This window comes from Mus caroli, chromosome 12 (assembly GCF_900094665.2).
Source record: "Mus caroli chromosome 12, CAROLI_EIJ_v1.1, whole genome shotgun sequence".
NCBI classification, from domain to species: domain Eukaryota; kingdom Metazoa; phylum Chordata; class Mammalia; order Rodentia; family Muridae; genus Mus; species Mus caroli.
The window spans coordinates 5,411,716-5,422,665 of NC_034581.1; the positions used below are offsets into that span (position 1 = coordinate 5,411,716).

Below are 10,950 nucleotides of genomic sequence, written 5' to 3' on the forward strand. Positions count from 1 at the left end.
GAACAACAATATGAACTAACCAGTACTCCCAGAGCTCGTGTCTCTAGCTGCATATGTAGCAGAAGATGGCCTAGTCAGCCATCATTGGGAAGAGAGGCTCCTTGGTATTGCAACTTTATATGTATGCCCCAGTACAGGGGAATACCAGGGCCAAGAAGTGGGAGCGGGTGGGTAGGGGAGCATGGTGTGGGGGAGGGTATAGGAAACTTTCAGGATAGCATTTGAAATGTAAATAAAGAAATATCTAATAAAAAAAGAAAAAGAAAACCTGGGTTATTTGATACAGTTTTGAAGAGAGAGAGAGAGAGAGAGAGAGAGAGAGAGAGAGAGAGAGAACTAGTAAGATGCTGTCCAGGTGAGCTAAAGAAAGATAAGGACAAAGATCTTTTTAAAATTAAGATTTCATCTTCATAGTGAGTTCCAGGACAGCCAGAGCTACACAGAGAAATCCTGTCTCAGAAAAAAAAAAAAAGATTTCAATAGTTATCAGCTTTGTTAGCATTCCATAGCAGTGCCAAATAAATGGAACAGTTTAAGGGAGAAAATACTTATTTAGCTTTAGAGGTTTTATTTCATGATGGGTTGGTTGGTTTTATGTTACTGAGCCTGTAGGGAAGCAGTAACTTCATAGTAGAGTAAGCCATTGAAGTAGGAAGCTGAGCAGAATGAAGAGGGAATTGTTAGACAGAAAGTAAGTCTTTAAAAGGCACCTATGAGTTACCTACTTCTCCATTTAGGGTCCACACTCTTAATGTTCTGTTATTATTCAGCTCCCAGTAATTGGGTCACGTCATGAATCTTATCAGTGCACTAATCTATTCATGAAGTCAGGCTTCATAATCCACTCACTCTTTTTTTTGGGGGGGGGGATTTTTCGAGACAGGGTTTCTCTGTATAGCCCTGGTTGTCCTGGAACTCACTTTGTAGACCAGGCTGGCCACGAACTCAGAAATCCGCCTGCCTCTGCCTCCCGAGTGCTGGGATTAAAGGCGTGCGCCACCACACCCGGCCCTCCTTATTTTTCGAGACAAGTCCATCACTGAATGTGGAGCTGACTAATTTTGCATGACTAGCTGGCTGGCAGGTGCCAGGAATCATCTTGGTTTTGCCTTCCCAGCACTTCAATTACAAGGTTGCTGGGAATCCAAATCCATATCCTCATACTTTACTGACTCAGACATCTCCCCAGCTCCCTTGTATTTATTGCTTCCTATTAGCTGGAGTGTTTTTGTTTTGGGTTTTTCAAGACAGGGTTTCTCTGTTTAACAGCCCTGACTGGCCTGGAACTCACTCTGTAGACCAGGCTGGCCTGGAACTGAGATATCTTTCCGAGTTTTGGGATTAAAGGTGTGCCCTACCACCGCCTGTCTTCATATAATTTTTTAAAAATAGATTCATGCTCTCTTCTGTATGTACACATGCATACCAGAAGGAGGGCATCACATCCCTTTTTATAGATGATTGTGAGCCACCTTGTTGTTGCTAGGAATTGAACTCAGCATCTGGAAGTGCAGCCAGTGCTCTTAACCACTGAACCTTCTCACCAGCCCCTTCATAGAGCTTTTGATTATATGTATTTCATTAACCCTGGTTATGGAAAATGTCAAATGTTGTAAAGAAAATAGAGTGAATTCTTGGATATCTATCCTTTGTATTCAGCATTGTATGAAATATCTATTTTACTTTTTAAAGGAATTTATTCTTATAATAATGAGAATGTGTAAAGCTGTCTTACCAGTATCACGCCTAACAAAATTTGTTTTCACAAAGCATTTTGTATTTGGTTGTGAGAATCAAAATTCAAACACAGCTTACATAGTTTGTGGCATTTAAGTTGTAGGTCTATATAATAGTTCATTTTCCCTCCACTTTAGAATTTTCACTTTGTAGATGTATTAGTGAAATCAGTTGATGTCTACCTTACCTGCACATTCTGGATTTGTTACTTTCTTAATGTATCTTTTTTTTTTTTTTTTTTTTTTTTTTTTTTTTTTTTTTTTTTTTTTATTCTCAAGTCCCTGCTAAAGTTTAGGCTTGGGCTCTTTTGATTTTAGTCATGATTCTTTATAATGGGTGGCACTATTTCAAACTACATTAATTATACAGTGAGGCTTATGTCTTGTTCTGCTTTTTGGGGTGGTGAGATTTTAATTTATTTTTAAATATTTGTTTTGATGTGGGGTGCATATCTGCCACGAGAGCATGTAGAGGTTGGGGCAACTTGTAGTGATTGGTTCCTTCTCTATCATGTGGGCCCTGGGATTTTGAACTCAGGTCTTCAGGGTTCCATTTCTGAGCCATTATGCCAGATTGATGGTGAGGTTTTAAATTAGAAAATAACATCAGCTTAGAAATACTGTTATTTTGATGGAAAAATATATCTTGTATCTGACAAGATTTTGACCACCTTTTTGTGGTATCCCAGTAGTTATCTGAAGTAGGCCGTCCTCATTACCGTCTCAATGATCTTGACTTCATAGACGATTGGCATATTGGAAGCTAGCATTAACCTCGATCAAAGTATGTTGGTTCTGTAGTATTTTTTTCCAAAATGAATGTTTCATGAGCATTATTTTGTTTTTCAAATAAAGCAATGGAAAGAATGAATGCCTTGTGATATGAAAGACTTTGTAATGACAGTTTACTGGTGTTTTCTCCAAGGTGGGTTTTAGTGGAAGACATATTCCATATGTGGAAGAATATCTTACTTTACCTCCTTGAGGGTTGGCTTTAATCTTCAAGGAGCTAAAACGATCTTATATAGAAATATTTGATAGGTTTTTATTCAGTGACAGTGGTGGGCTGGAATAAAATATTTAATTAGATGATTAGGGCTAATAGCATCTTTGAAGGAGATTTGTGATTTCTGGATCAGTAAAATATAAGTAATGTCCCAGGTCTTCACATTTACTCCCTGTTTATTTAACATCTTTAACTCCCATAAGTTCCTTGCAAGTAGACACAGCACACTTTTTATGTTTCTGTATTTCAGTATATTTAGATGCACTAATATTTAGTGCATCTGCACAGGGTCAGATTTTGTAGTCTGGAAGTAGAGCCTGCCATTTAGACTAGGAAACTATCTGATGTTGGAAGTCAAATAGACAAGCATGTATTTCAGCAGGGTTGGTCCTGATGACATTTATGTTACCAAGTGATGGAAGGATATCCTACTCTTCCTTTATTTTTATTTTTTATGTTTTCTTTAAAGGAACCTAGAAAAACATAGGTGTGTGCACATATGTCACAACTGTGGAAGTCAGTCAGTTTGGGAGACCTCTCTTCTCCTTCCACTATGTAGGTTTCAAGGATTGAACTCAGGTTACCTGTCTTAGCAGCAAAGTGTTTACCTACTGAGCCATTTTCCTGGCCCCTGGTTTTGGTGGTGAGTTAAGTGGGAACATTAAGTAGTAACCTAATTCCTGATACTTCTACTTAAGTGTTGGGATTGCAGGCATTGACCATGTCTTGTAACCTTTATTTTCCTTCCCACCCCCCCCCCTTTAGATTAGAAATCCTTTTCAAAATTTAAACTGACCCTTCTATTAGCTCTGCTAGTAATTGCATTTATTGACATTGAAAGATATTTTTCCATTTTAGTAGTTTCATTTTGGTTATTTTTCTAGTTTCTCTGAACTGTTGAAATTTTGTACTTACTGTCTTTTTCTGTTGCTTTGATAAAATACATGAGAAACTTAAGGGAGAAAAGATCTATATTTAACTCAAAGTGCTAAGTACAGTCCGCCATAGTAGGGAGCAAAGCCTCAGCTTACCACAGCTACTCACATGGTACTCTGCAGTCAGGAGTGCTTAACTCTTTTTCCATTTTATGTAGTTGAGATCAGAGTCAATCCCATTTCACTTAATGCAATTAATATAATCCCCCATAGGCATTCTCAGGTCATTGTAGATTTTGTCAAGTTGACAACACTAATCAGATTTGCATACTGGAAGCATGCTTTTCCTTCATCTAGTACAGTTGATAGGTACTTTTAGCCAGGTACATCCTGTGGGTCACAAAGGGTTGATGGTTTCCTAAGACCGCCCTGCATATCAGAGTTTACATTGCAATTAATAACTAGCAAAATTACAGTTATGAAGTAGCAAGGAAAATAATTTTATGGTTAGGGATCACAAGATGAGGTACTTAACTGTATTAAAGGGTTACAGTATTAGGAAAGTTGAGAACCATTGCTTTTAAGTTCTGTATAGCCTAATTCTGTCATGCGTTATCTTGATGTTGGTTGATTGTTCAAACATATTATGTCAGAAACATGGACAAGCACATTTGTGTCTTTGTGCAATATCAGACATTATTTAACAGTAAATTCACAGAGAAGGCTTCAGTGGCTGCAGTTTGCCAGGTATTACTGTTTTCCTTGATAGATTGTGTTCTCTTTGACTAGAGCTAGCTTGCTTGCTTGCTTGCTTGCTTGCTTTCTTCCTTCCTTCCTTCCTTCCTTCATTTTTGGTTTTTTTCAAGACAGGGTTTCTCTGTGTAGCCCCGGCTGTCCTGGAACTCACTACCAGGCTGGCCTCGTACTCAGAAATTTGCCTGCCTCTGCCTCCCAAGTGCTGGGATTAAAGGTATTTGCCACCACGCCCGGGCCAAGAACACATTCTTACAATCTTATTTATTAGCATTAACTCTCAGATGACATAGTGTATTTTGTGTGTGTGTGTGTGTGTGTGTGTGTGTGTGTGTGTGTAGGTTACAGAATAGTTGTAAAGGTTAAAGAGGCAAAAAATTTAAAAGAAAGAAGCCTGAGAGGCTAATGCTGGGGACCTGCCTGATATGAATACCAGTCTGTTAATAAGTTATATAACCTCAAGTTAGAGAAACTGCTGGCTCCTAGTTGCAGAGTCTGGATGCAAGATCAGAACTGAGCTGGAGGAGTAAGGTAAACAAAAGGCAGGTTTGGGCCTAAATAAATGAACAGGCAGATGAATGGCAGGCCCAGACTGCTGGGCAGATAGGACGACTTATCAACAGTTGAGAAGCCAAGCTGAAGCCCCTAAGAAAGTGGCGAGTTCTCTTTCTATGTCATCACATCTCACTTAACAGTCAGTCGATGTTTCTGTCTGTCTGTGTCTCTCTCTCACTCAGATTAATTTTTTTGTCTATGAGTACACTGTCACTCTCTTCAGATAAACCAGAAGGGGGCATCAGATCCCATTTCAGATGGTTGTGAGCCACCATGTGGTTGCTGGGACTTGAACTCAGGACCTCTGAAAGAGCAGCCAGTGCTTTTTACCACTGAGCCATCTCTACAGCCCAGGTGTCTGTCTGTCTGTATGGGGTCCAGGTGAGACAGTTATTCTCTTGCCTTGGTCTGTTGTATCTGATAAGTTCTTGGCTTTGTCTTTTCTGATGTTTTAATAAGACCTTGTGTTCTTACAGTTGGATTTACCCAGATAAATGTATAGGATGGTATTTTTTTTTTTTTAACAAAAATGCTTTTATTACAAATTTCTGGAAATTAGAAAGTACATACTCCAAATTCTATTTACATTATTCCTCAGCCCTGGGCCTCACAGCTTGAGGCTTCTAAACTTCACATAAATCCGGATTGTCATACATCCTATATACAATTTAAAGGTTAACAAGTTAGATTTCCCAGCACCAGAAAAAGTTTAATCTTAAACAAAAAATAGCTTTAACATCTGCTGTGTGGCATCATGGACAGCAAGGGCAGCGGACAATGTAAACTGTCCTAATTCTTCCCGATTTTAGCATTCTCAGAGGGATCCCATCTTTGATAATGGCAGAAAGTGCAGAGACATCTGAATGGCTCACTGTCCCGTTCAAACTCATTTCCTTCAAGCCTTTTTTGTCTCTGCTCAATCCGAACAAGTCTTCTCATCTTTGCTATAGGGTCTTTCAGCACCGACAACAAAGTGCGGACCCTTCTCTTGGGAAAGGCGCTTTGAACTTCCCTCTGGATTTTTTCACTCTTGTTCTCCACAGGTACGGCTGCAATGCCATTCCGTAGACTGCGCCGCCGTGCGGACCGCTTGACACCGGGGTTTAGGGTTAGCTTTTTCATGACCTTTACTAGTGTTTCTGGTTGTAGGACGTCTGTATCATTGAATGAGTCCTCTTCATCTTTCTTCTGAGGAGTTTCAGCGTCCTTCATTGGGTCGACTTTCTCTGATAGTTCCTCCATGGCGATGTGATGGGCAGAAGCCTCAAAAGCTAGCTCGGAACAAGATTGCTTATTCTTTGAAAAGACCTAAGACCAAGACCCAGTTAGCAGTCTAGGATGGTATTCTTTTTACTCCCAGATTTACTAAATCCATTTATTTTTCTGCCATGTGGGTGGTGCTAGGCAGATGGTACCTTTCATGTGTCCACGTTGGCACATAGTACTTCATGATAGAGTCAAAATCTGCTTGTGGTGGAGCTAGGCAGTGGTGGCATACAACTTTAATTCCAGCACTTGGGAGGCAGGCAGATTCTGAGTTTCAGTACAGCCAAAGATACACAATAAAATCCTGTATTGAAAAACTGAAAGCTGCTGTGATTAAAAACAAGGCAAAATGTGAGAAATAAAAATGACTTTTAAATCAATACAGAGTAGCATAGGGCAGAGCACAAGCCTGATGTCATTCAGCATTTGTCTTTATTCATTGATTTTTTTTTTCTTTTTATATCATTTTCTAGTTTCTTCATAGGTTTAAATAGTCTGAGTTTCAGATGTTATTGATGATTGGATTCTGTTGTGGAGTATCTTGGGTTTAGTTTTCATGTAACTCAAAATCTGAATTCCTGTACTTTTTATGGTCAGCAGCTGAAATTTGCTTAATTCTTTTTAGATCCTTAATTAGATTTCTTGGAACTGGTTCTAGATCTGTAGTTCCAGGGTCACCTAAATATGTATTTTAATTTAAGTGCAGAATGTATACTCTTTCTTTCTGGGATTCTTCCCATTGTTGTGCAGTAGCTCTGGTTGCCCCATAGTGGGTTTTTGTTTGTTTGTTTGTTTGTTTTTGTTTGTTTGTTTTTTTAGTTCTTTAGGCCTTATAGGAGTGGATTTGCTATAGGAGTTTCAGAGCCTGTCTCGCTTGCCCAAATATTTGTGTCTTGTTTGTCAGGAGGCAGGTGCTAGGAACTGGATTCTGGTCCTCTAACTTGACAGTTTTGAACTGCTGAGCCATCTCACGAGTCCCTGAAAGTCTTCTACTAGCTGTCTTGAATAGTTACCTAGTAACCACTACTTTATTATTTTTCTGACTTAATTTTCACAGCCAATCTGTGTGGCAGGTCTTCATATTAGAACATAGAGAAAAGAAATATTACTTTATTTGTCCAGAGATATAGAATTACCAGATGTCTGAACTCTAATGTTTTACTTATATATTTGTTCCTTGAAATCTGACTGGGGCAATGTGGGAATAAAGAAACTACACAGGGAAGCTGGAGTTGGATGGACTGTGCTTACCATAGGCTGTGCTCACGCTAATGGAGGATACCTACTAGAATCCCAAAAAGTCAGCTTGTTTATTTATTATGAACAGAGCAAGGAGGAAGGGCTAGCTAGTCTCATAGGAGACCTCTGTCAGAAGTAGTCATCCAAGAGGAGGAAACTGTGGCTAGTTTTTGTACACACACAGTTTCGTAAACACTCAAACTTAGACCAGAAGAGGCTTTGCCATAGATCTGAGAAACTGAGGCCCTTGACATGGATGGGCCCATGCTAACAGTGCACACTGGCACAGGACTTCATCAGCTCCGTACAGCTATTTAGTGGAAATCAGGCAAGCTGAGGGAGTCCTTCCATCCTGTGGCTCCTGGGCATTGAACTCAAGTTGGAGGACACTTTCATCAGCTAGGATCTCTTTGTAAGCCGTATAAAGAAAGGAGTTTGAGCTTTACGAGAGTCACATGATCAGAGTAGTTATAGAAAGATAACTACAATTTAGAGATTAGATTACAGAAAGGAATGATGAGGAATGTTGCAGTGTTTCAGTTAAAAGGTGGTGTTCACAACCTGATAGCTTGAAAACAGATTTAAGCAGATAAGATTGGTTTAACAGGACTTGATATTTGATAAATAATATGAAATGAAAATGTGTGTAAGAAAGGCAGTAAAGGAGAACAAAATGGAAATAAAAGGAAAGCGATAACTGGAAGTGTTGGAGAATAGAGAAATTTCCTTTGTAGATACAAATTTGGTGGGTTTGGTATCCAGCTCATCTAGACAACTCTCACAGCATTGAAAACAGGGATTATTCATATTATGGAATGGAGAAAAAGGGTGAGTTCTACAGAATAATGAGGAATACTAATAATTAAGGGATGAGATGAAAAATAGGAATCTATGATGTACCAACTAGAAACCTAGGAAAGCAAAACTAATTATCATAGGATCAGATTAGAACAGAGAGCAGGGAGGAATTAAAGTTAGTGCTTTCAGTTTGTCAAAACCTGAGGGTTTTAGAGAAAGAATGAGTTGGGGTTGGGGGGAGGAATAATAGAATTTTTTTTTCCAGTTGAATTTCAAAGTTGTTAACTTGGGAAAGGCTTAAGCTTGCATGTTTTATTTTGTTTTGTTTTCTTTTGTTTCTTAGTTGGAGGAGGCAGAGGACCAATAACACATTGTCACATAAGAGAGTGGTAGGACTGGAGATGGCTCAGTGGTTAAGAGCATTCACTGCTCTTTGGAAGGTCCTGAGTTTAGTTCCCAGTACCCACATGGTGGCTTACAACTGTCTGTCTTCTGGTGTGCAGATGTACATGCAGATAAAGTATCCATATACATACATAAATAAATATAAACGTAAATAAATAAAATACACCTCAGTAGATAATTAAGATTTTCTTTTTTAAAAAATATTTATTTAGTTATTTATTTAATGTATGAGTACGCTGTTGCTGTCTTCAGATACCAGAAGAGGGCATCCATTCCCATTACAGATGGTTGTGAGCCATCATATGGTTGCTGGGAATTGAACTCAGGACCTCTGGAAGAAGTCTTAACCTCTGAGCCATCTCTCTGGCCCAAGATTACTTACTTTTAAAAAGAGAGAGGTTAACTATTATGAATGGAAGGATTGAAAGTGCTTTCTTGAAGAAACTACAACAAACAACGGTCGTTAATTCACTGTATACGAAATGTTTTCACTAAAAAATGTGCTTTACCATTTAATTATCTTGCTAATTTTTTACATTGAGGTTTATAAATAAGTGGTGAGAATTTTTTAAAAAATCCTAACAAAGGCTGGGTGTGGTGGCGCACACCTTTGATCCTAGCACTTGGGAGGCAGAGGCAGGCGAATTTCTGAGTTCGAGGACAGCCAGGGCTTCAGGATTTGTCTTGGGGGGGGGGGGATTCTAACAAAACCTTAGGTAATGTAAAACAATGTTATAGAAGTGACTTGTCACACTAAAAAGAGAAATGCTTTAATGTTTGGATTCACTTTTACTTCCTTTGCTTCAAGAGTGTGTAGTGGTCTGTTGGCATACAGAATTATATAAACAAATAAACAAACTACTTTTATAGTTTTAGGAAAGCCTGTCACAGAAACATCTGTTCTTGTCTATTTTGGAATGTGATAATGTTAGTTAATAGACATACAACATAGTTACTACTTTAAAAAAAAAAAATCCTGCTAACTTTCACTTTTGGTTATTCACTAGGTTTGATCTGTGGATGAAATGAATCATGATTTTCAAGCTCTTGCATTAGAATCTCGGGGAATGGGAGAGGTAAGAGTTCACCAATACCAAAAACTTACGATTCACTCTAATCATTGACATTTATTTTTAAACTATAAATCTTGGAAATAGTTACAGCTTTCAGACCTATATTTTTTTAATTGAAATTATGCACTTGTGTAGTCAATGATTTTTTTTTTTTTTTTTTTGGTTGCTTATTTTGTAAGTTAGACCCAGTAAGTAATTATTGGTGTGCTTATTTGTGTCTAGGTGATTTTGATTGACTTGGTTATCATATTTTGCTAGTGAATTGTGTAATTAGAATTAGCTCTGCTCAAAAGAGTACATCCTGTTCTGCCATTTTATATATGTATGCTGTTTGCTTTAGCTATGCTTGATTGTTGCTACTCTTTCTCAAAACTCTCTTTACCTGAAGATATTTGCTTAATAAACTCCTAATCTGCAAGACTCCACTGAAAACACAATATCTAGTATCCCATAGCTGTCTGTAATAGAATTAGCCTCATCTGACTTGTCATTTAGTTCATTATAAATACTTTATGTTACTGATTAGTTTGTTTTGTATTTGTCTCCTATAAATTGCTAGCTTTTAATGCTTAGTATAATAGGTACTCTACAATTTTAAATGGATGCTATCTTTTCTATTAATCTATGGTTTTCTTTGGGTCACCCAGTTAACCATACCATTCCATATTTGAAGGCATCTAAAATACTTAGTTTTCCATATTCCTAATGAATTTTAGAAAACTGATTATAAAAACTCCTGTAGACACACCTTTGTTGTATTCTATATTACACACTCCTGTATAGACTTTGATAGTAGAAAATAACAGTAAACAGACCTAAGATGTGTAATGAATTGCTTGCTCCTGGAGATTATTTTACTTTAGTAGATTAGAGACCTTCAAGAGACTCACTCCATCCAATGCTGTGCTCTTCAGATGCAGAAAGAGAGTCCAGTCACTCCTTTGGGCCACAAGAGGGCACTCTGCAGCTAGCTAACCCTCCCTTTCTTCAGAACAGCGTTTTCCAAAGAGTTTGTCATTTTCAGAGGACTGATTTAAGGGTGAGTTAAGGTGCTTAAGCTAAGTATTGCCAAAATAAACTTGTTAGTTCAGTACATAAAGGAAAATCTAATCTGGGCCCTAAAAAATATTTTGAGAGAGGGATACTTTTTGGTTTTAAAAGAAAACCTATATTTTGTAGCATAGTGGCTTGCTCAGGCATTACTGATACTCCAGTAGTCTAAATAGAGCTAAAAGGGCTGCCCC

At 38.1% G+C, this 10,950-nt stretch overlaps 2 protein-coding genes across 11 annotated transcripts in view; one reads left to right on the plus strand and one right to left on the minus strand.

Annotated features, from left to right (window-relative positions):
* Pum2 (pumilio RNA binding family member 2) overlaps positions 1 to 10,950 on the plus strand; it is a 75,380-nt gene that overhangs the window by 14,962 nt on the left and 49,468 nt on the right. For 7 of the 10 annotated variants that reach the window (XM_029484301.1, XM_029484300.1, XM_021178781.2 and 4 more), the window contains one exon: positions 9,641 to 9,709. In XM_029484301.1, the coding sequence (XP_029340161.1) occupies positions 9,659 to 9,709 (51 nt within the window). In that variant the 5' untranslated portion in view covers positions 9,641 to 9,658. Of the gene's footprint in view, positions 1 to 9,640; positions 9,710 to 10,620; positions 10,746 to 10,950 lie in introns of those variants that run through there. The other 3 variants (XM_029484304.1, XM_029484306.1, XM_029484307.1) reach the window with 2 other exon arrangements.
* LOC110306729 (developmental pluripotency-associated protein 3) lies at positions 5,435 to 6,253 on the minus strand. The gene has a single exon (XM_021178788.1). It carries the CDS (start codon positions 6,165 to 6,167, stop codon positions 5,715 to 5,717), a length of 453 nt encoding a protein of 150 aa, XP_021034447.1. The 5' UTR covers positions 6,168 to 6,253; the 3' UTR covers positions 5,435 to 5,714.